This window comes from Macaca fascicularis, chromosome X, assembly GCF_037993035.2.
Source record: "Macaca fascicularis isolate 582-1 chromosome X, T2T-MFA8v1.1".
In the NCBI taxonomy this organism is placed as follows: Eukaryota; Metazoa; Chordata; class Mammalia; order Primates; family Cercopithecidae; genus Macaca; species Macaca fascicularis.
Window position 1 is genome coordinate 82,295,409 of NC_088395.1, and position 24,317 is coordinate 82,319,725.

Genomic DNA, 24,317 nt, shown 5'->3' on the forward strand with positions numbered 1-24,317 from the left:
TTTTTTTTTTTTTTGAGACACAGTATCGCTCTGTTGCCCTGCCTGGAGTGCAGTGGTGAGATCTTGGCTTACTGCAACCTCCACTTCTCAGGTTCAAGCGATTCTCCTGCCTCAACCTTCTGAGTAGCTGGGATTACAGGCGCATGCCATCATGCCTGGCTAATTTTTTGTATTTTTAGTAGAGACGGGGTTTCATCATGTTAGCCAGGATGGTCTCGATCTCCTGACCTCGTGATCCACCTACCTTGGCCTCCCAAGTGCTGGGATTATAGGCGTAAGCCACCATGCCCGGCTATTATTCGGTTTTTAAAAAGAAGGCCATTCTTCCATTTACAACAACATGGATGAACCTGGAGGATAATGTTAAGTGGTATAAGCCAGACACAGAAAGAAAAATCCTGCATGATCTCTCTTATATGTGGATTCTCAGACAAAGAGAGAGCCAGAGAATACAACAGTGGTTACCAGAAGCAGGCAGGGTTGGGGGAAATGTAGGCCAAAGTGTACAAATTAAGTAGTTACACAGGATGAACAAATCTAGAAATTTAAAGTATAGCATGGGGGCTATAGTTAATAATATTGTATTGTATACTGGAAATTTTCTAAGAGCATAGATTATAAGTACTCTTATCACATAAAAAAGGTAACTATGTTAGATGATGTACTTGTTAAATTGCTTACCTGTAATCATTTCACTATGTATTTGTATTTCAAAACATCATGTCATACATCTTAACTTTTTACAATGAAAGAAAACAAATAAAAGTATACATATTTAAAAACTAGAGTTATTCCTTTGCAAATAGAAAAAAACATTGCTCTGCTGCTGGAGTCTTTGTCGACATCTCTGTTAACTTTACTGCATAGAGAATATTAACTGTGGCTATCTCTTGCAGATTTCCAGGAATACTGCATCTCAAATAAATGACCACAATCAAAGAGTTCAGCAACTAATTTGAAAGGAGTGACACTTGGAAAATGGCAGAGCCTTTGTTACTACTGAAACAATAAAGAAACATACGAGTTCAAGACCAGCCCGGCCAGCACGGCAAAACCCCAACTCTACTAAAAATACAAAAATTAGCCAGGCATGGTGGCGCGCACTTGTTGTCTCAGATACTTGGGAGGCTGAGGCAGGAGAATCACTTGAACACGGGAGGCAGAGGTTGCAGTGAGCCGAGATTGCACCACTGCACTTCAGCCTGGATGACAGAGTGAGACTCTATCTCAAGGGGGGAAAAAAAAAGAAACACAGAACATTCAAAAAGGCACCAGAGCCATAAAGATGTAAAAAATTGAGAAATCAGCTGTACAAGAAATATTAAGGAACTAGGATTACTCCCAGCCCCTGACCCCAAGAAAGCTGAAGAAGTTCTTTATGGGTTTCACATATAGGCAAGCTCTGACCCACAGCAGTTTTCATTTAAGAATCACCCTGACAATCATACCCAACTTATTTTTCATGATACTTAGGTAGAGCCATAGATGCCACCTATCCAATTTTAAGAAAATGGATCCCAATTTGAATACAGCAGACAGAATTATACTGTAATCTTTAATTTTTATTATGTAAGCTACAGGAAAATTTATAATGAGCAAAAGCAGTAATATAACAGATATCTTTGGATCATTTCCTCAAGAAGCTAAAATATAGCCCCAAGACTCAAAAGTCTTTAAAAAGATGCCTGTTAAATCTCCTCAGAAGACTACATGGATCTATACACTGGGTATTTAAGCATTTTCTATATATTCGTGCATTAATTAAACCTTTTATTTTCAAAAATGACATCAGAGAAGCCTATTTAAATCCCTTGATTTCATAAAGGTGCTTCTTTACCTTATAATTTGCTGTGCTAATATAAGGCCGGGATTTCAAAGATCACAAAGACTTTATGTAGTTCCTGACTGTGATATTACATTTGTACCTAACAGGTTATTGTTAGCATATTTTATCTTTTTTTTTTTTTTTTTTTTTTTTTTTTGAGACACAGTCTCGCTCTGTCACACAGTCTTGCTCTGTCACACAGGCTGGACTGCAGTGGTGCGATCTCGGCTCACTGCCAAGTTCTGCCTCCTGGGTTCATGCCATTCTCTTGCCTCAGCCTCCCAAGTAGCTGGGACTACAGGTGTCCGCCACCACATCCGGCTATTTTTTTTTTTTTTTGTATTTTTAGTAGAGATGGGGTTTCACCATGTTAGCCAGGATGGTCTTGATCTCCTGACCTTGTGATCTGCCTGCCTCGGCCTCCCAAAGTGCTGGGATTACAGGCGTGAGCCACTGTGCCTGGCCAAATGTTTGTTTTACATTATGCAATGTACAAGTACATGTTTTTTTTTTCTTTTGAGATGGAGTCTCCCTCTGTTGCCCAGGCTGGAGTGCAGTGGCACGATCTCAGCTCACTGTAACCTCCGTCTCCCGGGTTCAAGTGATTCTCCTGTGTCAGCCTCCCAAGTAGCTAGGATGAAAGGTGTTTGTCACCACATCTGGCTAATTTTTTTTGTACTTTTTTAGTAGAGATGGGGTTTTGCCATGTTGGCCAGGCTGGTCTTGAACTTCTGACCTCAGGTGATCCGCCCGCCTCAGCCTCCCAAAGTGCTGGGATTACAAGCATGAGCTACAGCACCCGGCTGTACGAGTACATTTATGCTAAATGAAATGTTGTATTTTGGGCTAGGAATAAAAATTCCACTTGATTCCTAAAAGAAATTAAGTTCAATACACACATGTAATTTCAACTTACAGCATCTTTCCTAGGAATCTAAGTTGTTAAAAGTGTAAGAACTGTTTGTATCTGACAGTTATGCACAGAAAATGGGAACAACTGAAGATAACATAGAACCAACTTAACAAAGAATACAGCATGAGAACTTGCATTAGATACTAGAATGGGTTACAAAGGAGGATTGTGGTGTCTCCTTCAATGAACTTAAAAAAAACCCTCAGCTATCTAAGATGGCATAGTGGTCTTGCTAAAGCTAAAGGCATCTTACAGTTTATGATTTTATGATTATGTAAGAAGCAGCTGAACACTTCAGATAACTAAATGGCATGCAATTACAGCACTGTGTCTCATATGTACTTGTCCAAAAGAGAGATATAGCATTGTAGTGGAAAAAACCTAGGATTTGGAATCAAGATACCTTGACATGTGAGATTAACATCTCTCAATTTTAGTTTCTTAATTATAAAATGGGGATGCTATTAATAACACTGCCTATCTAACCTGAAAGTTGTGCAGGTCAAAGGATATGAAGAAAAAGTATAGGAAAGCACTTTGTAAACTATAAAATAACATACTAATTTTTTAATGGTTGAATATTTTTGAAAAGGTCTGGAATTGGAGACTGCTTCAAAACATAACCTCTTTATGATGTGGTGCTATATCTACATTTAAAGTATTCCACTTGCCAACACAAAGGTCAGATATGAATACCTTTTTCCATTGTGAATTATTTCAAACCAGGTAAAGACCTGATAAGTATTTGGCTTCTATTAGAGTTTGGGTTTAATACCAAAATAAGAGTTGTTATAACTTGTGACTGCTGTAAGTAAAAGTCAGTTCAGAAAGACTGAAGACTGAAGGAAGATAGGTCAAAATATAGTCAATTTTCCAACAGTCAGCAGGAGGAAGTAAGGGAGTTGCCCTTGTTGTAAGTTCTTTGGGATGGGCAATAACTGTTTTTTTTTTTTTTTCTATCTATGGATTTGTGGCTATTTTGTATTCCTTGGACCTAGTAACATGCTTTTCTCTAAAACTAGATTTCCTGGTAATCAGGGCCTGGATAATCCAACTGAGTAAAAAATTGGAAAGACTTGCTCTCCACTGCTGCTCCCACTTCAATGCTTTTCCATGTCCTCATTTAGCCTCCTTCACCCCAGGTTTGTGATAGCTACTACAAGTTTCTACTCAAAATTGCTGCCAGCTACTGCATTATTGGGAACAGTAGCCAAAACGACTCTCTAATGGTTGGTATTAGCAACATAAGTAAATGTTGGAGGCACAAAAGTAGGCACAGCAACAGGTGGAGACAAGGAATAGGGCTGGCAATGGGGATACATTACATGAGAACTCAACTTTTAATTCTTTACAAAATGCCTTAGGATGACCCAGTGACCTGGTAGTAGAAAGCTGGAACTTATTTTCCTTTGCCCCTCTTCCTTTTAGAAAAGTAGACTACATGCATGTGTAGGCTTCTCCCATTACTATCTTTTAGTTTTTAGTGTATTTAAACCATTCTAAAAAGAGACTGAGCATAGGATTTTAAAGAAAATTTAACCAATGTGAATGAAGGAGGATGGAGAAAGGTCAATTGTTGCCCATCGATTAAATTGAACTCCACATTCAAGCAAAGCACTACAAGTGACTACCCAGCAGGATTGTTTAGAAATCCATATATATCCAGATGTATATCTGACTGGTGATATAAATCACGGAATCACAAAGCTAGTAAGGAATCTCCCAAGCTGCAATCTAATCTTATCTAAATTTCCCATGGTTACTAAACAAATCTGGCCATACTTGCTCTCCTCCATCCAGAGGACACTTATGAGGTTGACATGCTTATAAAATCTTTCTGGACACTATTTACTCACCACATTACATTGGTTGTATTAACGTGGACTTCATAGTCTTTGACCCAACTTACCTTGGTTGTCATCCTCATTGTCTTCCCAGGGTTCTTCATTTGCTAGCAGTGGGTTCTGTGACTCATTCATAGACCTCATAGGGAAGGAGTGTCCGTCACCAGGGCTGGTGGGAAAAGAAAGGCAGTGAGTTATTGCAGCTGACATAGACTTTTGTGAAGGTTATAATCCTCTTAAAAACAAGAGGGAGGTTGTTAGGCATATTTAGTCTTATTGTCTAAAGCCGTGGCGGAATGGACTCTTACAATAGCATCATTTAGTTGCCATATTGCTCTCGATTTCCATATCTTATTTGTGTGTCTGCATCAGTGTTAACTTCTTGTTCGTAAGCAACTCTGTAGTTTGGTTCCCAAAATGCCCAGTATGGCAATATGCACACACAGCAAGCTTCATACATATCACTTAATGATGACGATACAAATTTATATCCCATTATCTTACTGCTTTGATTCTAAGTTTTCAAGAAAGATGACCAGTCTCTGAAACATTGAATACAGTGGAGATAAGCTGGTGTGAATTGGTGAAAGATAATGCCTGAATGCACTGTTATTTATTTGGTTTGCATGGCAGAAAGGTTATTAGGAACTAGGGGAAAGAGCCAGAGTGAGGCATCTCTAGACTGCAGATTTTGGGGGCAATTATCCACATGTGGGGTCTCGCTTTGTGGCTACCTGTGGTAAGCTAGGGTCAACTCCCTGGTTAATTTCTGTCCACTAACAGATGGGATGCATTGGAAGGAACTGAGCTGGCCCCAGTTAGAAGAGGTTAGTTTGAACATTTCAGTTTAGGTATCTGAATGCATTCCACCTTTGAGTCTGAATGAGTTTTGATGTTATCTATGCCTTTTCTCCTGTTCACGTATATGGTAAATTGAAAGTTGACAGATTTTATCGATAGCACTCTAAAGAGAATGTAAGTGTACTGATTATAAATGAATGGGCCTTGATTTTTGGTTTTGTTCTTTATTCCAGAGAAGACTCATTTTATACCTCCGTTTGATGTGGTGATGATGTGTGTATATTTGTGTTCGTGAGTATGTGAATAGGGTGTAGGTAATACCTGGTAACAGTTATTAATCAATATTACCCACTGACATAGTTTTGCCTTGTGATTTATAGACAGGTTAGTTGGATACACCACATCTCTGAAATAAATGAGTCTGTAAAATACTAACTGCTACACAGGAAGTATCAAGGCAATCAATCAAGCAGAAATTTTTCCATAATTACCACCCTACCCCCAACAAAGTTTCCTCAACTAAGTGAACATGAATGTATCCCTGTCTAAGGAGGGGACCGAAAGGGGGCTACAAGAAGGCTAAAAGCAAGCTCTGCTCCAGAATTAGTTTAGTTGATGGTGGTTCAATCTGGTTCACAAAGTCATTCACAGAACACAAGCTTGACTGTTTATTTCTCATCCACTACTTTCCCTGCATAATGGTTGCAGTTCTAAGAATTACCTATAACCTCAAATTAAACTGTACTACAAGGCGACAGTAACAAAAATAGCATGATACTGATACCAAGACAGATATATAGACCAATGGAACAGAACAGAGCCCTCAGAAATAATGTCACACATCTACAACCATCTTATCTTTGACAAACCTGACAAAAACAAGCAATGGGGAAAGGATTTCCTATTTAACAAATGGTGTTGGGAAAACTGGCTAGCCATATGTGGAAAGCTGAAACTGGATCCCTTCATTACACCTTATACAAAAATTAACTCAAGATGGATTAAAGACTTAAATATAAGACATAAAACCATAAACATCTTAGAAGAAAACCTAGGCAATACCATTCAGGACATAGACATGGGCAGAGACTTCATGAACAAAACATCAAAAGCAATGGCAACAAAAGCCAAAATTGGCAAATGGGATCTGATTATACTAAAGAGTTTCTGCACAGCAAAGGAAACTATCATCAGAGTGAACAGGCAACCCATAGAATGGGAGAAAATTTTTGCAATCTATCCATCTGACAAAGGGCTAATATCCAGAATCTATAAATAACTTAAACATATTTACAAGAAAAAACCAAACAACCCCATCAAAAAGTGGGCGAAGGATATGAACAGACACTTCTCAAGAGAAGACATTTATGTGGCCAACAAACATATTATAAAAAGCTCATTATCACTGGTCATTAGAGAAATGCAAATCAAAACCACAATGAGATACAATCTCATGCCAGTTAGAATGGCGATCATTAAAAAGTCAGGAAACAACAGATGCTGGTGAGGATGTGGAGAAATGGGAACACTTTTACACTGTTGGTGGGAGTGTAAATTAGTTCAACCATTGTGGAAGACAGTGTGGCAATTCCTCAAGGATCTAGAATGAGAATACCATTTGACCCAGCAATCCCATTACTGGGTATATACCCAAAGGATTAGAAATCATTCTACTATAAAGACACATGCACACATATGTTTATTACGGCACTGTTCACAATAGCAAAGACTTGGAAGCAACCCAAATGCCCATCAATGATAGACTGGATAAAGAAAATGTGGCACATATACACTATGGAATACTATGTAACCACAAAAAAATGAGTTCATGTCCTTTGCAGGGACATGGATGAAGCTGGAAACCATCATTCTCAGCAAACTAACACAAGGACAGAAAACCAAACACAGCATGTTCTCACTCATAAGTGGGAGTTGATCAATGAGAACACTTGGACATAGATAGGGGAACATCACACACCGGGGCCTGTCGGGGGTTGGGGGGCTAGGAGAGGGATAGCATTAGGGGAAATACTTAACGTAGATGATGGGTTAATGGGTGCAGCATACCACCATGGCACGTGCATACCTATGTAACAAACCTGCATGTTCTGCACATGTACCCCAGAACTTAAAGTATAATAAAAAAGAATTACCTATAACCTCAAATTAATCTTTGTTCTTGCTTTTTATATGTTTTATTCATAAAATTAGTATTAACCACAAAATATGTAAAATGGAGAAAAGATAAATAATTTCTAAGACTATTGCCCTTACCATTTTTAACATTTTTTGGTATATTTCTCTTCTGCTGTTTTTCTTCTATATATATTTATGTTTTTAATCACAGTGTATCGAATTTTTCATTTTTCACTTAAAATATAGTACCTTTTTAAACATTTTTTGCTATATTTCTCTTCTGCTGTTTTTCTTCCATATATACTTATGTTTTTAATCACAGTGTACTGGATTTTTCATTTTCCACTTAAAATATAGTAAGCACTTTCCCTTTTGTGACATAGTCTTTATAACCATTACTTTTGATTGTGTAGTATTCCATCCAGTAGAGATATACATATACACACACACACACATATATGTGTGTGTATATATATATATATATATATATATATATATACACACACATATACACACACACGCAACACACACACACACTTATCCATTCCCATATGTTTGGATATTTAGGTTGTTTCCTAATTATTGGCTACAAATAATGCTGTGATGGACATTTTTGTGCATAGTTTGTCTCTGTCTTTAGGGTAGATTCAATTCCCAGAAATGGAATTACTGGGATGTTGGACATGTAGATTCTTATGTTTTTTGATAGATATTACCAAATTCGGTTATAAAAGATTGGTAGTGCCACTGCACATTGCCACCAAGAAAGCATGAGAATATCTATTTTATCAGACCCTCACCTCTTTATTTGTCTTTACTAACCTAGAAATGAAGAACTTGGGGAATAGAGTTTCACATTGGACTGATACCTGCTGCATACTACAATCAAAATTGAATTTGCTGGTTTAAGGGATGGTCCAGTACTAACTTCTTCCAGTGGTAATATTTACTCACCTGGAACCAATAGGTATTAACCAGAACTTCTTCTTATCTCCAAACACCTGCTGGATATTCTTGATGAAGCCAAGGTTGAACCCATTTTTCTCTGGGCCACTTGTAAACACTGGAGTGCAGAAGGCCTCTAAGGCAGGGCAGGAGAGTTGAAGAAAAGAGGAAGAAAACAATAAAGAAACATATTTCAGCATAGTCATGATTTACATTTCTCCATGTATGTGACTTGGTTCTATCATATCTTTTTGCTATGGTAGCACAGATATTGCTTAGCAATTTTTAATTGCTAATATTGATTAGCAATTTTTAGATATTGCCAAATTACTTAGTAAAAACCAGTTTAATCACTTAACACAAACTAAGCTTGTTACTGCATATAAAGAATTAGAATTCTCTTTTTAAAAGACAGGGGAAACACATGGTGGTAAAAATAATTAAGCAGCCATGGGGGTAGTATGTATTTTGTACTGCTGAATTTAGAGTATAGGAACAGATTTAACAGCACTTTATTTGAATCTAAGTGGCAACAACAACCGAATGGCTACCGTCTTTAGAGCTGGGAAGAAAATAATGACATAAAGAGATGGTAATAACATTGATTTGGTTTTGAAACATTTCAAAAATGAAAGTGTTCATGTTGAAGCCTGCAATGTAAGAAACTGAGTTTTACTTCAGATAAAATGTCAATTGGTGAGCCATAATCACTTCAAAGACTGTAAGGAATGGGACCATGTTAGAGAACATTATTTTTAGACACACATTTATCCCATTAAGTAAATGATTTCACTGTTGGACTCTGGCTGCATCTGACTGTTTCTCATTTGTTCTTTGTTTTCAGACTCTGTTATTATGAAGCTTTTAGTGGTTTTCCACTTTGTAGCTGGTCTCTAAGCCAAATGTGCTAATCTACCATCCTAGCAACTAGGGGCTACATATATATTTGGTTAAGAAAATGGGTGCAAATACTTTATTTTTTTTAATAGATACAGGATCTTGCTCTGTCACCCAGGCTAGAGTGCAGTGGCACAATCTCAGCTCACTACAGCTTTAAACTCCTGGCCAGGGTCAATCAATCTTCCCATCTCAGCTTACGGAGAAGCTGCAGCCACAGGCATATGCCACCACACCCAGCTAATGATTATTATTTTAAAAATATTGTAACTATTATTTTAGGTTCAGGGTAAATGTACAAGTTTGTTATATAGGTAAATTTGTGACTTGAGGGTTTGGTGTTTGTCACCCAGGTACTAAGCATAGTACCCGAGTGAATTTTTATTTTTCTGAACCCTTCCCTCCTCCCATACTCCTCCCTCAAATAGGCCCCAGTGTCTGTTGTTCCATTCTTTGTGTTTATGTGTACTCAGTCTTTAGCTCCCACTTGTAAGTGAGAACATGAAGTATTTGATTTTCTGTTCCTGAGTTAGTTCACTTAGGATAATGGCTTCAAGCTTCATTTGTGTTGCTGCAAAGGACAGGATCTCATTCTTTGTTATGGCTGTGTAGCATTCCATGGTGTATATGTACCACATTTTCTTCATCTAGTTTGCCATTGATGGACCTTTAGGCTGATTCCATGGCTTTGCTATTGTGAATAGTCGCCCAGCTAATTATTTTTATTTTTATTTGTAGAGATGGGGTTTCGTTTTGTTGCCCAGGCTGGTCTCAAACTCCTCAGCTCAAGTGATTCTCCTGCCTTGGCCTCCCAAAGTACTGGGATTACAGGAGTGAGCCATCATGCACGGCCAATAGATTGCAAATACTTTCTTAGCTGTTAGCATTATTAGCAAATAAATTCCCAATGTGTAGTAGCTTTTGCACTAAACTTTTCTCAAATCTATCCTAGCTAAACATTCAACATTCAAAACTTGAACACTTTGTCCTCACTCCTCATGTACTGATTTGTACAGAATGTAAATACTTATTTCATCATAGATGAAATAAAATGTACTGGAATCCATCAGAAATATAGTTTTCCAAATAACAGCCTATAGAGTAACTGACAGAAAATATGTTCATTTATTTTACTTATTTTCTAGAGAATCATTTGTTCAATGTGTTTATCTCATTCCCACAGTACCTAAACAGCCCCTTGATGATTACAGATATTTACTGATTTTTTTTTTTTTGTTTCTCAAGACTTTTGGAATCTTGTTGTGGTTGGTTTGGATTTTTTCTCAGGGCTCTGGTTTTAGATGTGCATAATAAATTAGATCCTACTGTCTTTATCAACCTTTACTTCTCCCTTCTGACATCCCCTTCTGTACTGATTCTTTCTTTAATTTCCTCATGTGAACACCTTTTAGAAATCTTCTGAGCTATTAACCTTGGGAGCTATTACCCAGTATGCACTATAAAGAACAATGGCCATTTTTGTTTCTGTGTGGGGTTTCATTAAAAAATATTCTCATAATTAGCCTATAAGCTTCATTCACTATGCCTTTCTATTTTGGTAAAATATATTTTCATCTGTCTCAGTTTGGGGGTAGAGGGATGTCATGCAGCTAAAATGCTTCACTGGAAGTTTTACTTGGGAACAATCCACAGGTCCCTCTGATACACATTAATATGTTTTTTCCTAATCTTAATATTAAGTCTTACCTAAGGTGGTTTTGTTTCTGCTGACAAGCCAACAATGGTAACCAAAGAGAATCACAAGGCTGACAAAAAACATGCAGGCCACAAAGAGAAGAAAAAGGACATGGAACTTAGAGCGAACACTGGGTAATTCCCCCTAGAAAAGAAATAATAAACAAGCAAAAGATTAAAGTGGAAAAGGGGATGGCTAGTTTTTAAAAATATATAGGTTAGTAGTTTTTCACATGTATAAAGTGTCTAGCTATAATTTAAAAAATAGATTCTGTAAAATTTTTATAATATGGTTCTTTCTGTTAATGATGATACCTGTGAGTGTGCTCTCAGCCTACAAAGCCTAAAATGGATCCTTGCTTAAGTGCGGTTCAGTGTAAAATAGAGTATATTAGATACCAATTATAAAAGGGTAATGTGAAAAGGTTATTCTCGGGCCATAATTAGTATGCAACCTCTCAGAGCTTGTAGTCAATTTAGTTTCAGATCTTGAGCTCATATGCCTTATCCTCTTGTCTCAGGGTAAGTTATTCTGGAATTCTTTGTATATCATGTTTCCTTGGGCATGTGTATGTTGAAAATGTCATGGTGACGTATGTAAGAAGTTAAAACATATAGGTAAAATTTTAAAATGTCCTACCCATAAGTCATAACCTGATTTTAAAGTTGTTATAGATTTTGTGTGGTTGTTTTTTATAGCTGAGGTAGAATGTGCTGATATATTACCTCCTGTGAAACAGCTGTTTAGACAGTAAAAATCAAGCAGAATTTTTACAGGCAACTGTAAAACTAGGTGGCTAAAGATTTTTATAGTTATCTAGGACATCTTATTTTCCATGTGGCACCAGCCTTTTTTTCCGACATGCAGCCTAGACCAGAATGAATGTTATAAAGTTCTGTAACATGCGCAGCATGTAACATTTATTTTCTGCAGAGAATCTTAGAAAACATTTTCAATTTTGGTGTGAACAGTTGGGGGAATGACTATTATTTATTTCCTCCTTTCCTGTGATAATTATTGTTTCAGTGTGATGAATCACTTTGAAATATTTCCAATTTCTCTCTAGTAATAAAGTTAAATGTGATTCTTAAGTGGACCTTAACTTCTGAGTGATCCAGTTCTACTCCAATTTGGAAGGAGAAAGTTAAGGCTTGGCAACACTTGGCAAGTTCAGATAGTACAGATTTTTTTCTTCTCTGAGATAATATTTTTATTCATTTTTATGTGTGGAAATATTGGGAATCTTCTAGGTTGTATACTGAAGGATGAAGATAAGGATGCTTCCCGTTATCTTCAGCCAGTCAGATGCTGCCAGCTGAGTGGGGGTCCAAGTGAAAATTGCATAGGGACAGAGCAGCCCAGCAAAGAGCTACCTCAAGAACTTCAACCTTCAAGAATATTTACCTGAAACTCTCTTTTTTGAAATGATCCCTCTACAAATTCTTGGCCTAAGCACCTAAACTGAATTAGATTGGTTTTTGTTTTATTTTGAACTTACAGAAAAAACTCCATATATTGCTTTGCAGTGGGTTTTGCCTTGACTGTGTTTTTGCTTTCACAATCTTTAGTTTTTAAAGAATGTTTTAAAAATATTTTAAAGCTCACATTTATTTTACTTCTTATTTTTTCACATATAAATGGATAGTAGAAAATGGCTAGACAAGAGGGACTGATACAAAGTCAGTCCACAGTCTGTCTGGCTGAGCTGAAGTCTCTTCCCTCACCCCGCCCAATTACTCTTGAAGAACATTTTTCTGTCTGCCAAAGCATATCTACTGTGTTGCCCCTTGATAGAGTTCTTAAACTTTTTTTTTGTTAGAAGAGGGTGATAGCCCTATGTTCAAAAATACCTTCTCAGGAGATAACCAAGCTAAATCACTCAAAGTAATAGCCATCAGAGAGAGATCAGATGAATACTGGCAGAATAATGCTATTTTCCTGATTCTAAAATAATTCATAGTTCTGTGAGGAGATCCATGGCCCAATATGTGAGGAATGTATTACTATTTTTTGCATAAGCAAAAGATCAATCTCTTATCAAAGTAGCTATTGTTCAATATACAGAGGAGATAAATAATCTATTGGTCTTCTGAATTCTTATTCCCATGGAGCTAGAGCTCTCCACAGCAGAGCCATAATGGGCAGTAGGACATGGTACAGTGTGTAAGTTTATGGGGCTTAGGGTCAGACTTAGGTGAAAGTCCTAACTTTGAAATTTACAAGCTGGGTGATCATAGACAAGTCACTAAACTACTATGAGCCTCAGTTTTTATCATCTTTGAATAAGACTGATAATTCATGCTCTGCCTACTTCACAGGGTTGTGGTAAGGATCAGATGAGATAAGGGGTATAAAAGTGCTTCGAAAACTGTAAAGTGCCATACAAACGAAGGTTGCTATTGATAGGAGCACAGCTTGTCTCCTTGATACATGGCTTTCAAAATACATGGCAGTGTTTACTTTTTATTTTAAGGGGATATTCAATTTAAACTGAGAAAGCCATCCCTAAACTACATTAAAGTGTTATCTGGCTAAAGAGACTGCAAAGAAGCATTTCTCTGAACTGTCAATGCCCTTTTCATTTTAGGGCAAGCCAGGACACATTTCCTTGCCTCTGATCTATGAGGCATGAGCTAGCCTACTGTGGAGAAAAAAACATGAAGGAATATAAAGAGAACAAGGTTATGTTCACTCTTGGTATTACTTGTGAATACTGGCACATTTCTGATGATTAATTCAAGAATGAAAAAAGCACATGACACCTGGCTGGCATTGTGATATTTGATTATTGGTTGACTAGGTGGGCTAAAGGCAAAATGTGTGAAATGCAATATTGTTTATTTTGTTACGAGGGTAAAAAGTGGTTCCTAAACAGTAGCCTACTGTGTTAAGCACCAAGAAAGGTCTGTAGTGAAGACCAAGGCCAACACTTTCCCTGCTGATGGGACATAGCAGATTTTCTTTACATTCAGGGTAGTAGCTCAGTATGTGGATTTTATAATATATTTTAAAATTATTGTAACTTTACAACAATCCTGTGCTGTGGAAATGGACAAAGGAAGAGATGATGAAGCATTTTATATTTATAGAAAATGTATGAAAAAGTTTTACTTCTGCATAAAGTTTTGGTTGTATCCCTGAGTTGATGATTATGACATCTATTATATAATTCCTTATTCCTAAAGTTATTAAATATCTGAACTGATTCAGCAAGTTGAAAGGGAAATGGAAAACACACATCACTATAATTTTCTACACTATCTTTTCTATATTACTAGGGACCAATGCACTGATTAATAATTTAAATATTCTTGGCTATTTAGGTTCCTATTGCCTTATCCTTCTCCTTTTTTTCTTCAGTTTATTATAATCTATATTCTGGTCACTGAATTCATGTTCTTTCTCTATGGCTTTATGTCTCCATTTGAGGTGAGATATTCATGTTATATAGTCTCTTGTGCAATCCCTAATAACTAGTAGCTCTGTCCACATCTGCCTTTTGATATTCAGGTTCAGTTTGGACAGTCTTCATCATGGATGTCTTAGTAATTGTACTGGAGTTGTGGGGAAGGGATATCTCCTGGGGTCCACTAGTAAGACATTTAAAAAGAACATATTTCACTATACTTCTGCTAGACCTTGTACACATTCGTAAATAAAAAAATCTGCCTTAAGTCTGTTTTTCTGTTTTGGAAGTAGTTGGATATAATTTATATCTTCAAGTGGATGAAATAACTTTTTTGATATTTCAGTATAATTATTTGAATCACATTTTGAAAGGTAAAGCACTTTCAACATCTGTTTCATTTGATCTTGGCAATGAGCCAGTGAAGCAGGTAAGAGATCCAGTATTCGATCTCCATTCTCCTAATTGCTAACCTAGTGTTTGTCAAAGTTAAAAAACAAAACAAAAAAACCCCTCCCCGTTATGTGAAGATTAGTCAGTATATCTTTCTGTACAGTAGGAATTCTGCAACTCTCCTTTGAATAGGGAATTAGGAAGTATTTTCTAACAACAGGGGAGTGATTTGTTAGCCTTTTTCTTAGGAAACTAGGGATTTAAAATTAGTTTCAACATTTTTCAAATCTATAACTGGTAAGAAGTGTATTTTTAAAACTCAGCTGGAGAAATACATTGTAAAGAATCAGTAGGAGTCAAGAGATTAGGTTCCTGAAGGCCTTAGCAAGATTCTCATGTATGGCAGAAACTTGTTTTGCTAGAATCTTTAAATAACAGCTTCCTAAATCTCAGAGTATTCAATATGGAAAACCTGTTTTTAGTGCCTTCTCTTCCATTTACTTCAACAGTATTAGCTATTTTAAAATGTAAAAAGATAGAGGGTGAACAATGTCACAAGTTGGAGTGGGTGTGCATTTGTTCTAGGGGGACCCTTCAGGATATTTTTTAACTTACTCTCCAGTATTTGATGAAATAGCTGAAGACTGTTGTAGCAATGTACAGGCAGTAGAGAACAGAGTAAGCTAAGAATTGAAGGAAGAATTTGTAGTTGGAAAATCCAATGCAGTTATTAACCCTAAAAAAAAGAAAAACTAATTTGAAATCAGGACCTCTTGATTGAGAGCACAGTGATACATAAGTGAACTAGGCAATGGAATCATGCTAGTTCTGCTGCTTCATTATGTGTAGTGTAAAAACCCAATAGAGATAGAAGTCCCTTAATAAGAACAAACTGGAAAAAACAAGTTCATGTCTCACTTGTTTCTTCTTTCATTTACAGGCACAGCAACACCTGGCCTACCTAATACCTCTGGACTAGTTCCTGGCACATCCAAGCAAACCTGGATCCTGGTTGCTAAAAATGTATTACGGTTTTAGCAGCTACATTTGGTACAGTTGTGGCATGTTCTTTTTGTAGTTAGGTGATTTCAGACTGGCCTGCTGGGTCTGATATACAAAACTTGGGAAATTGCTGAATTTAACATTCTAGAATATTTCAAACATCAAGCCAGCCAGAAACAGAACTGAATTGTGTAGTGTTAAAAGGAGAAATGTTTGTGCTGTATTTCATTACTATGCTCAATTGCTAAAGTAATGAATAGGAAACCATTAGCTTTGTAACTCCAGGAATTCACCACCATACCTTTGGTGTTATATTTTTTCTTCATTTTAAATGTTACCCATCCCCTGTCCCCTACAGAAATATAAAACCCAGTGAATTATGGCAGCAGAAACAGGCATGTGACAACTGTGCTTAGAAAAGTGCATATATTGAGCAACTTTGACCCTTTTAGAGAAAAGAAATTAACCAAACAGACATACCAAGGGCAGTGATGATCCATTTTTAACACACACCTACGAAGGGGACAAAATACAGTGTGATAAGTGAGGCTATAGAAATGAAGCAACACCTCATAATTAAACTCAAGGTTTCACCAGTATTTTTACATGGTTCCAATACACCCATTCTCAGATTTCCACTATAGTGACTCCAAAACTGTGGCCCTCAGTTATTCCTAGGATGAGGTAATCACAACAACACTTTATGGGATCATGCCAGCAGCAAGTTACATGCTTATAAGTCCAATCTTTCAAAGGGATTGGAAGCTCCAGATTATTAATACAGGTCCACTATGTCTCCTATCATTTTATTTAATACTTAGTTTAATAAAAATACAGAAGAAAATATATGGCTATAGCCTCTATCTGAATCAAGGGTAAGAAAAATATGGGTGGAATAAGTACTTAAGAGAAAAGGCACGAAGATTACATGTATCAACATAAAAATGGGGTTTATGAAGCTGGAACAATTTGGGCAACAAAAAAGTAGTATTGGGTTATAACGCAGAATATAAAATGAATATTTATGCTTTCATACTGATATAAATGATTGAATAGATAAATAAATGAAGAGAAGAGATAAATGTCCCAAGCAAAATAACTTGAAATAATTTGTGTTTAAGGATGGAGGGCATAACTTCCCATTCCTTTAGTGTTGGCTGTGCATAGTGACTTCCTTTCAAAGAGTAAAGCACAGAAAGGAAGAACAACTTTACAGTGGTGAAACCTGACAAACTACCTCAGCCAGATGATTAAAATTAACATTTCAGTGATAAGTCATGTTTATAGGTACCCTTAATATGATGTAATGAGAATGGCACCTTACTCTATGATCTTCCTCCCCAAATCATATTACCCGAGTCTAACAATGATGAGGAAAGCATCAAATAAATCTGAATCAAGGGACACTCTACAACTACTTGACCATTAATCCTAAAAACTGTCAAGGTTATCAAAAACAAGTGTGGGAAACTGCCACAGCTAAGAGAAGTTAAGGAGATGAGACATTACTATTAAATGTAATGTAGTATCCTGGATGGGATCCTGAAAGAGATAAAGGACATTATGGAAAAACTGAGGAAATCTAAATGTAGACTTCAGTTAAAAATAATGTATCAGTGTTAGTTCATTAATTGTAACAAATGTACCATACAAATATAAGATGTTAACAACAAGGGAAACTGAGTGTGAGACATATAAGAACTATCTTCACAAAAAATCTGTAAGTCTAAAATTGTCCACAAATAAAATGTTTATTTTTAAAATGTGGTCTTACTTCTCTTACTTATCTTTAGAGTAGCTTGCATCATCATCATCCGTGTGAGGGGTTTTGGCATATGCTCATTATGATTGAAAGGAAATGCTCTTATCTAGGTATGGTTACATGTTAGGATCAGTCATTTTGTTGTCTAGGCAACCATCAGTGGCCAAGCCCAGCTCAGGAGAAATATGGCCGTCACTTACATAGCACAGACAGAGCAGTGGTGGCAGCGGTCTGGCTTGATCAGATTACACCGGTCACAGAATCGTACAGCTATAAAAAAAATAAGGTGGTAAGCACTTGTTAGGGTTCAATACAAGACCTTATATCTTACTAGCTTATCTGAATGACTTGTTATGCACTGATTATAGATAGTCAAACTCATCTCAAGTTACCAAGCAAAAGGCAGATTGCATAAGAGAATTGGGGTATATATTCTTTTCCTCGTTGGATCCAATTTTGAAAGCACTTTTGGGGGCTGAAAGGAAGGGGAAAAGTTTCTTACCTGGATATCTGTCATAAGATCTTTCATTATAAAACAAACTATACTACCAAATGCTTGAGGGATCTTGAAAAATCATTTAGCCTCTATTTACCCCCAACTTTCTGATCTGAAAATAAGGATTCATAATTTATCTCCTGTCTCCAGAGATTGGATTGTATGTGGTGGATAACACTCCTAAAACATGGTAAAGAGAGTGGTTTCTAGAATAATAATTTGGGGAACAGAAGAGACATTCTAGAACAATTAGTTTAATTGATCATTTCACAGATAAAGGAAGTAAAGATCTGGGCCATATCAACTGATTTGCCCAGGATCACACAGCAAGTTGCTGGCAGGGCTGTGACCTGTACAGTTTTGATGACTTCTTATTTTAGGATTCTTTTAACTCTGTAAGTCTGATATTAAAAATCATTCCTCCCTTCCTTCCTTCCTTCCTTCCTTTCCCTCCTTCCTTCCTTCCTTCCTTCCTTCTTCCCTTCTCCCTTCCCTTCCCTTCCCTTCCCTTCCCTTCCCCTCCCCTCCCCTCCCTTCCCCTCCCTTTCTCCCTTCCCTTCCCTTCCCTTCCCCTCCCCTCCCCTCCCTTCCCCTCCCTTCCTCCCTTCCCTTCCCTTCCCTTCCCTTTAGATGAAAGGTATTTTACTTTCCCTCTCATTTTCTAGATGTTCATTGATAGAGTATGACTGTGTTTAATGTGATTATTAAGTATAAAAACTAAAATGATGAATAATTTGAACTAATATAATAATTTCATCTAAAGTGTACATTATACACATATTACTGATTCAACACAATAGACAGTTAATTCAGCAGAGATTTGTGTTCACTTCTACTAATGGAGGTATGTGAGTGACTAAAGTTGTGGGCGTAATTGAGTCAAAGAAGGAGGGAGAAGAACATGCATATCTGGGTCTTTTTGCATATTTTAAAATATACTGTCAATGCCCCATCCTCATTTAAGCCACATTGTCTCTTAGCTAGTTGACTGCAATAGCTGTGTAATTTATCACTCTGCTTTCATACTCGCCCCTCACAAGACCTACTATACAGAGTAGCTGGGTGATCTGTCAAAATCTACATCAGATCTGGTGTAGTGGCTCATGTCTATAATCCCAGCACTTTGAGAGACTGAGGCACAACTATTGCTTGAGATCAGGAGTTCCAGAACAGCCTGGGCAACGTAGTAAGATCCTGTCTCTACAAAAAATAAAATAAAATAAATTAGCCAGGCATAGTGGTACGCACTTGTGGCCTCAGCTACTTGAGAGGCCGAGGCAGTAGGATTACTAGAGCCCAGGAGTTCGAGGCTGCAGTAATCCATGGAGTACAGTGAATCACTGTACTCCAGCCTGGGTGATAGAGCAAGATACTGTTTCTAAAAAAAACAAAAAAACAAAATGTAAATCAGATCATATCACTCTCCACTTAAAACTCTCAATGGATTTCCAACACCTTCAGAATAAAATCCAAACTCCTTACCATGTCCTGTATCATCTAACCTCTGCCTATCTCTTCAAATGTATCTTGCAAAACTCTCCTCACACTATGTTCCAGTGAAACTGGCTGCCTATCTGCTCTTGTAATCAAGCTTGCTCCTGCTTCAGGGCTTTTTGTGCTTGCAGTTCCTTTTGCCTGGGATAATCATCCCCCTGCTGGTGTGATGGTTAATTTAATTTTATTTTTTAAAACTTCAATAGGTTTTTGGGGAACAGGTGGTGTTTGGTTACATGGATAAGTTGTTTAGTGGTGATTTCTGAGATTTTGGTGCACCCATCATCTGAGCAGTATACACTGTACCCAATATGTAGTCTGTTATCCCTTGCCACCCGCTACCTTTTCCCCTGAGTCCCCAGAGTCAATTATATCATTCTTAGGCTTCTGCATCCTCATAGCTTAGCTCTCACTCATAAGTGAAAACATATGATATTATGTTTTCCACTCCTGAGTTACTTTACGTAGAATAATGGTCTCCAACTCCATCCAGGTTGCTGAGAATGCCATTATTTTGTTCCCTTTTTATGGCCGAGTAGTGTATATATATAAAAGATATAATTTGTATATATAATATATAATATACTGTATATATACACACAGTATATTTTTATGGCTATATATACATATATATATAGATATAACATTTTCTTTATTCACTCACTGATTGGTGGCCATTTGGGCTGGTTCCATATTTATATAATTTGTGATTGCAAACTGTGTTGCAATGAACATGCCTATGCAAGTGTCTTTTCCATATAATGACTTCTTTTGCTCTGGGTAAATATCCAGGAGTGGGATTGCAGGACCAAATGATAGATCTACTTTTAGTTCTTTAAGGAATCTCCATACTGTTTTCCATAGTGGTTGTAGTAGTTTATATTCCCACCAGGAGTGTAAAAGTGTTCCCTTTTCACCACACCAAAGCCAATGTTTATTATGCTTTGATTTTTAAATTATGGCCATTCTTGAAGGAATAAGGTGGTATTGCATGGTGGTTTTGAATTGCATTTCCCTGAAAATTAGTGATGTTGAGAATTTTTTCACATGTTTATTGGCCATTTGTATATCTTCTTTTGAGAATTGTTTATTCAGGTCCTTAGCCCACTTTTTGATGGGATTGTTTTTTTCTTGCTGATTTCAGTTCCTTGTAGATTCTGGATATTCGTCCCTTGTCACATGCATAGTTTGTGGATATTTTTTTCCCAGCCCTTGTGTTGTCTGTTTACTCTGCTGATTATTTCTTTTCCTGTGCAGAAGCTTTTTAGTTTAATTAAGTCCCATCAATTTATCTTTGCTTGTGTTGCATTTGCCTTTGCTTGTGTTGCATTTGCCTTTGCTTGTGTTGTATTTGCACAGGCCAATATCTAGCAAAGTTTTTCCAATGTTATCTTCTAGAATGTTTATGGTTTCAGGTCTTAGATTTAAGTCTTTGATCCAACTTGAGTTCAGTTGATTTTTGTATACAGTGATAAATGAGGATCCAGTTTCATTCTTCTACATGTGGCTTGCCAATTATCCCAGCACCATTTGTTGAATAGGGTGTCTTTCCACACTTTATGTTTTTGTTTGCTTCATCAAAAATCAGTTAGCTGTAAGTATTTGGGCTTATTTCTGGGTTCTCTATTCTGTTCCATTGGTCTGTGTGCCTATTTTCATACCTGTACCATGCTGCTTTGGTGACTATAGCCTCCTTGTAGTATAGTTTGAAGTCAGGTAATGTGATGCCTCCAGATTTGTTCTTTTTGCTTACTCTTGCTTTGGCTAATGCGGGCTTTTATGGTTTTACATGAATTTTAGAATTGTTTTTTTCCAGTGCTGTGAAGAATGATGATGGTATTTTGATGGGAATTGCATTGAATTTGTCTATTGCTTTTGGCAGCATGGTCATTTTCACAATATTGATCATACCCATTCATGGGCGTGGGATATGTTTCCACTTATTTCTGTTGTCTATGATTTCTTTCAGCAGTGTTTTGTAGTTTTCCTTGTAGAGGTCTTTCACGTCCTTGGTTAGGTATATTTCTAAGTTTTGTTTGTTTGTTTGTTTGTTTTCCACTGTAGTAAAAGTAGTAGAGTTCTTGATTTAATTCTCAGCTTGGTTGCTGTTGGTGTATAGCACTGCTACTGATTTGTATACATTAATTTTCTAACCTGAAACTTTACTGAATTCATTGATCAGATCCAGGAGCTTTTTGGAAGAGTCTTTAGGGTTTTCTAAGTATATGATCACATTATCGGCAAACAGCAACAGTTTGATTCCTCTTTATTCATTTGGATGTCCTTTATTTCTTTCTCTTGTCTGATCACTCTGACTAGGACTTCCAGTACTATGTTGAATAGAAGTGGTGAAAATGGGCATCTTCGTCTTGTTCCAGTTCTCAGGAGCAATGCTTTCAACTTTTCCCCATTCAGTATAATTTGGCTGTGGGTTTGTCATAGATGGCTTTTATTACCTTATTTCCCTTCTATGCTGATTTCGCTGAGGATTTTAATCATAAAGCGATGCAGGATTTTGTCAAATGCTTTTTCTGCGTCTACTGAGATGATCATGTGATTTTTGTTTTTACTTATGTTTATGTGGTGTATCACATTTATTGACTTGCCTATGTTAAATCAACCCTGAATCCATGGTATGAAACCCACTTGATCATGATGGATTATGTTTTTGATATGCTGTTGAATTCGGTTAGCTAATATTTTGTTGAGGATTTTTGCATCTATATTCATCAGGGATATTGGTCTGTAGTTTTCTTTTTTAGCTATGTTCTTTCCTCGTTTTTGGTATTAGGGTAATATTGGCTTCATAGAATAATTTAGGCAGGATTCCCTCTTTCTCTGCCTTTTGGAATAGTTTCAGTAGGAGTGGTACCATTTCTTCTTTGAATATCTGATAGAATTCAGCTGTGAATCCATCTGGCCCTGGACTTTTTTGTTGGTGCTTGTTACTGGTCTCTTCAGAGTTCCCATTTCTTTCTGGTTTAATCTAGGAGAGTTGTATATTTCCAGGAGTTTATCAATCTCCTCTAAGTTTTCAAGTTTGTGACCATGAAGGTATCCTTAGTAGCCTTGAATGATCTTTTGTATTTCTGTTATGGGTTGTAATATCTCCCTTTTTGTTTCAAATTGAGCTTATTTGGATCTTCTCTTCTTTTCTTGGTTTATCTCACTAATTGTCTATCAATTGTATCTTTCAAAGAACAAGCTTTTCATTTCACTTATCTTTTGTATTCTTATTTTTTGTTTCAATTTCATTTAGTTCTGCTCTGATTTTTGTTATTTCTTTTCTTCTGCTGGGTTTGGGTTTGGTCTGTTCTTGTTCCTCTAGTTCCTTGAGGTGTAAGCTTAGATTGTCCATTTGTGCTCTTTCAGACTTTTTGATGTAGGCACTTAATGCTATGAACTTTCCTCTCAGCACTGCTTTTGCTGTATCCCAGAAGCTTTGATAAGATGTGTTACTATTATCATTCAGTTCAAAGAATTTTTAAAATTTCCATCTTGATTTCATTGTTGACTCAACAATCATTCATGAGTAGATTATTTAAGTTCTATGTATTTGCATGGTTTTGAAGGTTCCTATCAAAGTTGATTTCCAATTGTATTCCACTGTGGTCTGAGAAAGTACTTGATATAATTTTGATTTTCTTAAATTTTCTGAGACTTGTTTTGTGGCCTATCATATGGTCTATCTTGAATAATGTTCCATGTGCTTATGAATAGAATGTATATTCTGCAGTAGTTGGGTAGAATGTTCTGTAAATATCTGTTAAGTCTATTTGTTCTATTGTATAGTTTAAGTCTATTGATTCTTTGCTATTTCTTTGTTGACTTTCTGTCTTGATGGCCTGTCTAGTGTTGTCAGTGGAGCAGTGATGTCCCCCACTATTATTGTGTTGCCCTCTATTTCATTTATCAAGTCTAATAGTAATTGTTTTATACATTTGCGGGCTCCAGTATTAGGCATATATATTTAGGCATATATATATATATTAGGCATATATATTTAGGATTGTGATATTTTCCTGTTTAACTGTCCTTTTATCATTATATAATTTCCCTCTTTGTCTTTTTAAACTGTTGTTGCTTTAAAGTCTGTTTGTTTCTGTTATAAGAATAGCTAACCCTGAATATTTTTGGTGTCCATTTGCATTGGATATCTATTTTCACCCCTTTACCTTAAGTTTATGTCAGTCCTTATGTGTTAGGTGAGTTGAGACAGCAGATACTTGGTTGGTAGATTTTTATTCATTCTGCCATTCTGTATATTTTAAGTGGAGGATTTAGGCCATTCACATTCAACATTGAGATGTGAGGTATCATTCTATTCTTCATGCTAGCTGTTGCATGAATGCCTTTTTTTCATTGTGTTTTTGTTTTATAAGCCCTGTGAGATTTATGCTTTAAGAAAGTTCTATTTTGCTGTAGTTTAAGGTTTTGTTTCATGATATTGAACTCCTTTTAACATTTCTTGTAGCTCTGCCTTGGTAGTGGCAAATTCTCTCAGTATTTGTTTGTCTAAAAAAGACTTTATCTTTCCCTCATTTATGAAGCTTTGTTTCGCTGGATACAAAATTCTTGGCTGGTAATTATTTTCTTCAAAGAGGCAAAAGACAGGACCCAATCCCTTCTAGCTTTTAGGGTTTCTGCTGACAAATCTGATGTTAGCCTGATAGTTTTTCCTTCATAGGTTACCTGATGCTTTTGCCT

General features: G+C 36.6%; 1 protein-coding gene across 10 annotated transcripts in view; it reads right to left on the bottom strand.

Moving 5' to 3' along the window:
• ZDHHC15 (zDHHC palmitoyltransferase 15) overlaps positions 1–24,317 on the bottom strand; it is a 190,657-nt gene that overhangs the window by 88,374 nt on the left and 77,966 nt on the right. For 8 of the 10 annotated variants that reach the window (XM_065537823.2, XM_045384357.3, XM_074029906.1 and 5 more), the window contains 6 exons: positions 17,821–17,890; positions 16,339–16,371; positions 15,472–15,592; positions 11,069–11,201; positions 8,474–8,600; positions 4,648–4,751 (listed from right to left, as the gene is read on the bottom strand). In XM_065537823.2, coding sequence (XP_065393895.1) covers positions 4,648–4,751; positions 8,474–8,600; positions 11,069–11,201; positions 15,472–15,592; positions 16,339–16,371; positions 17,821–17,890 — 588 coding nt within the window. The remainder of the gene's footprint in view (positions 1–4,647; positions 4,752–8,473; positions 8,601–11,068; positions 11,202–15,471; positions 15,593–16,338; positions 16,372–17,820; positions 17,891–24,317) is intronic. The other 2 variants (XR_012430285.1, XR_012430284.1) reach the window with 1 other exon arrangement.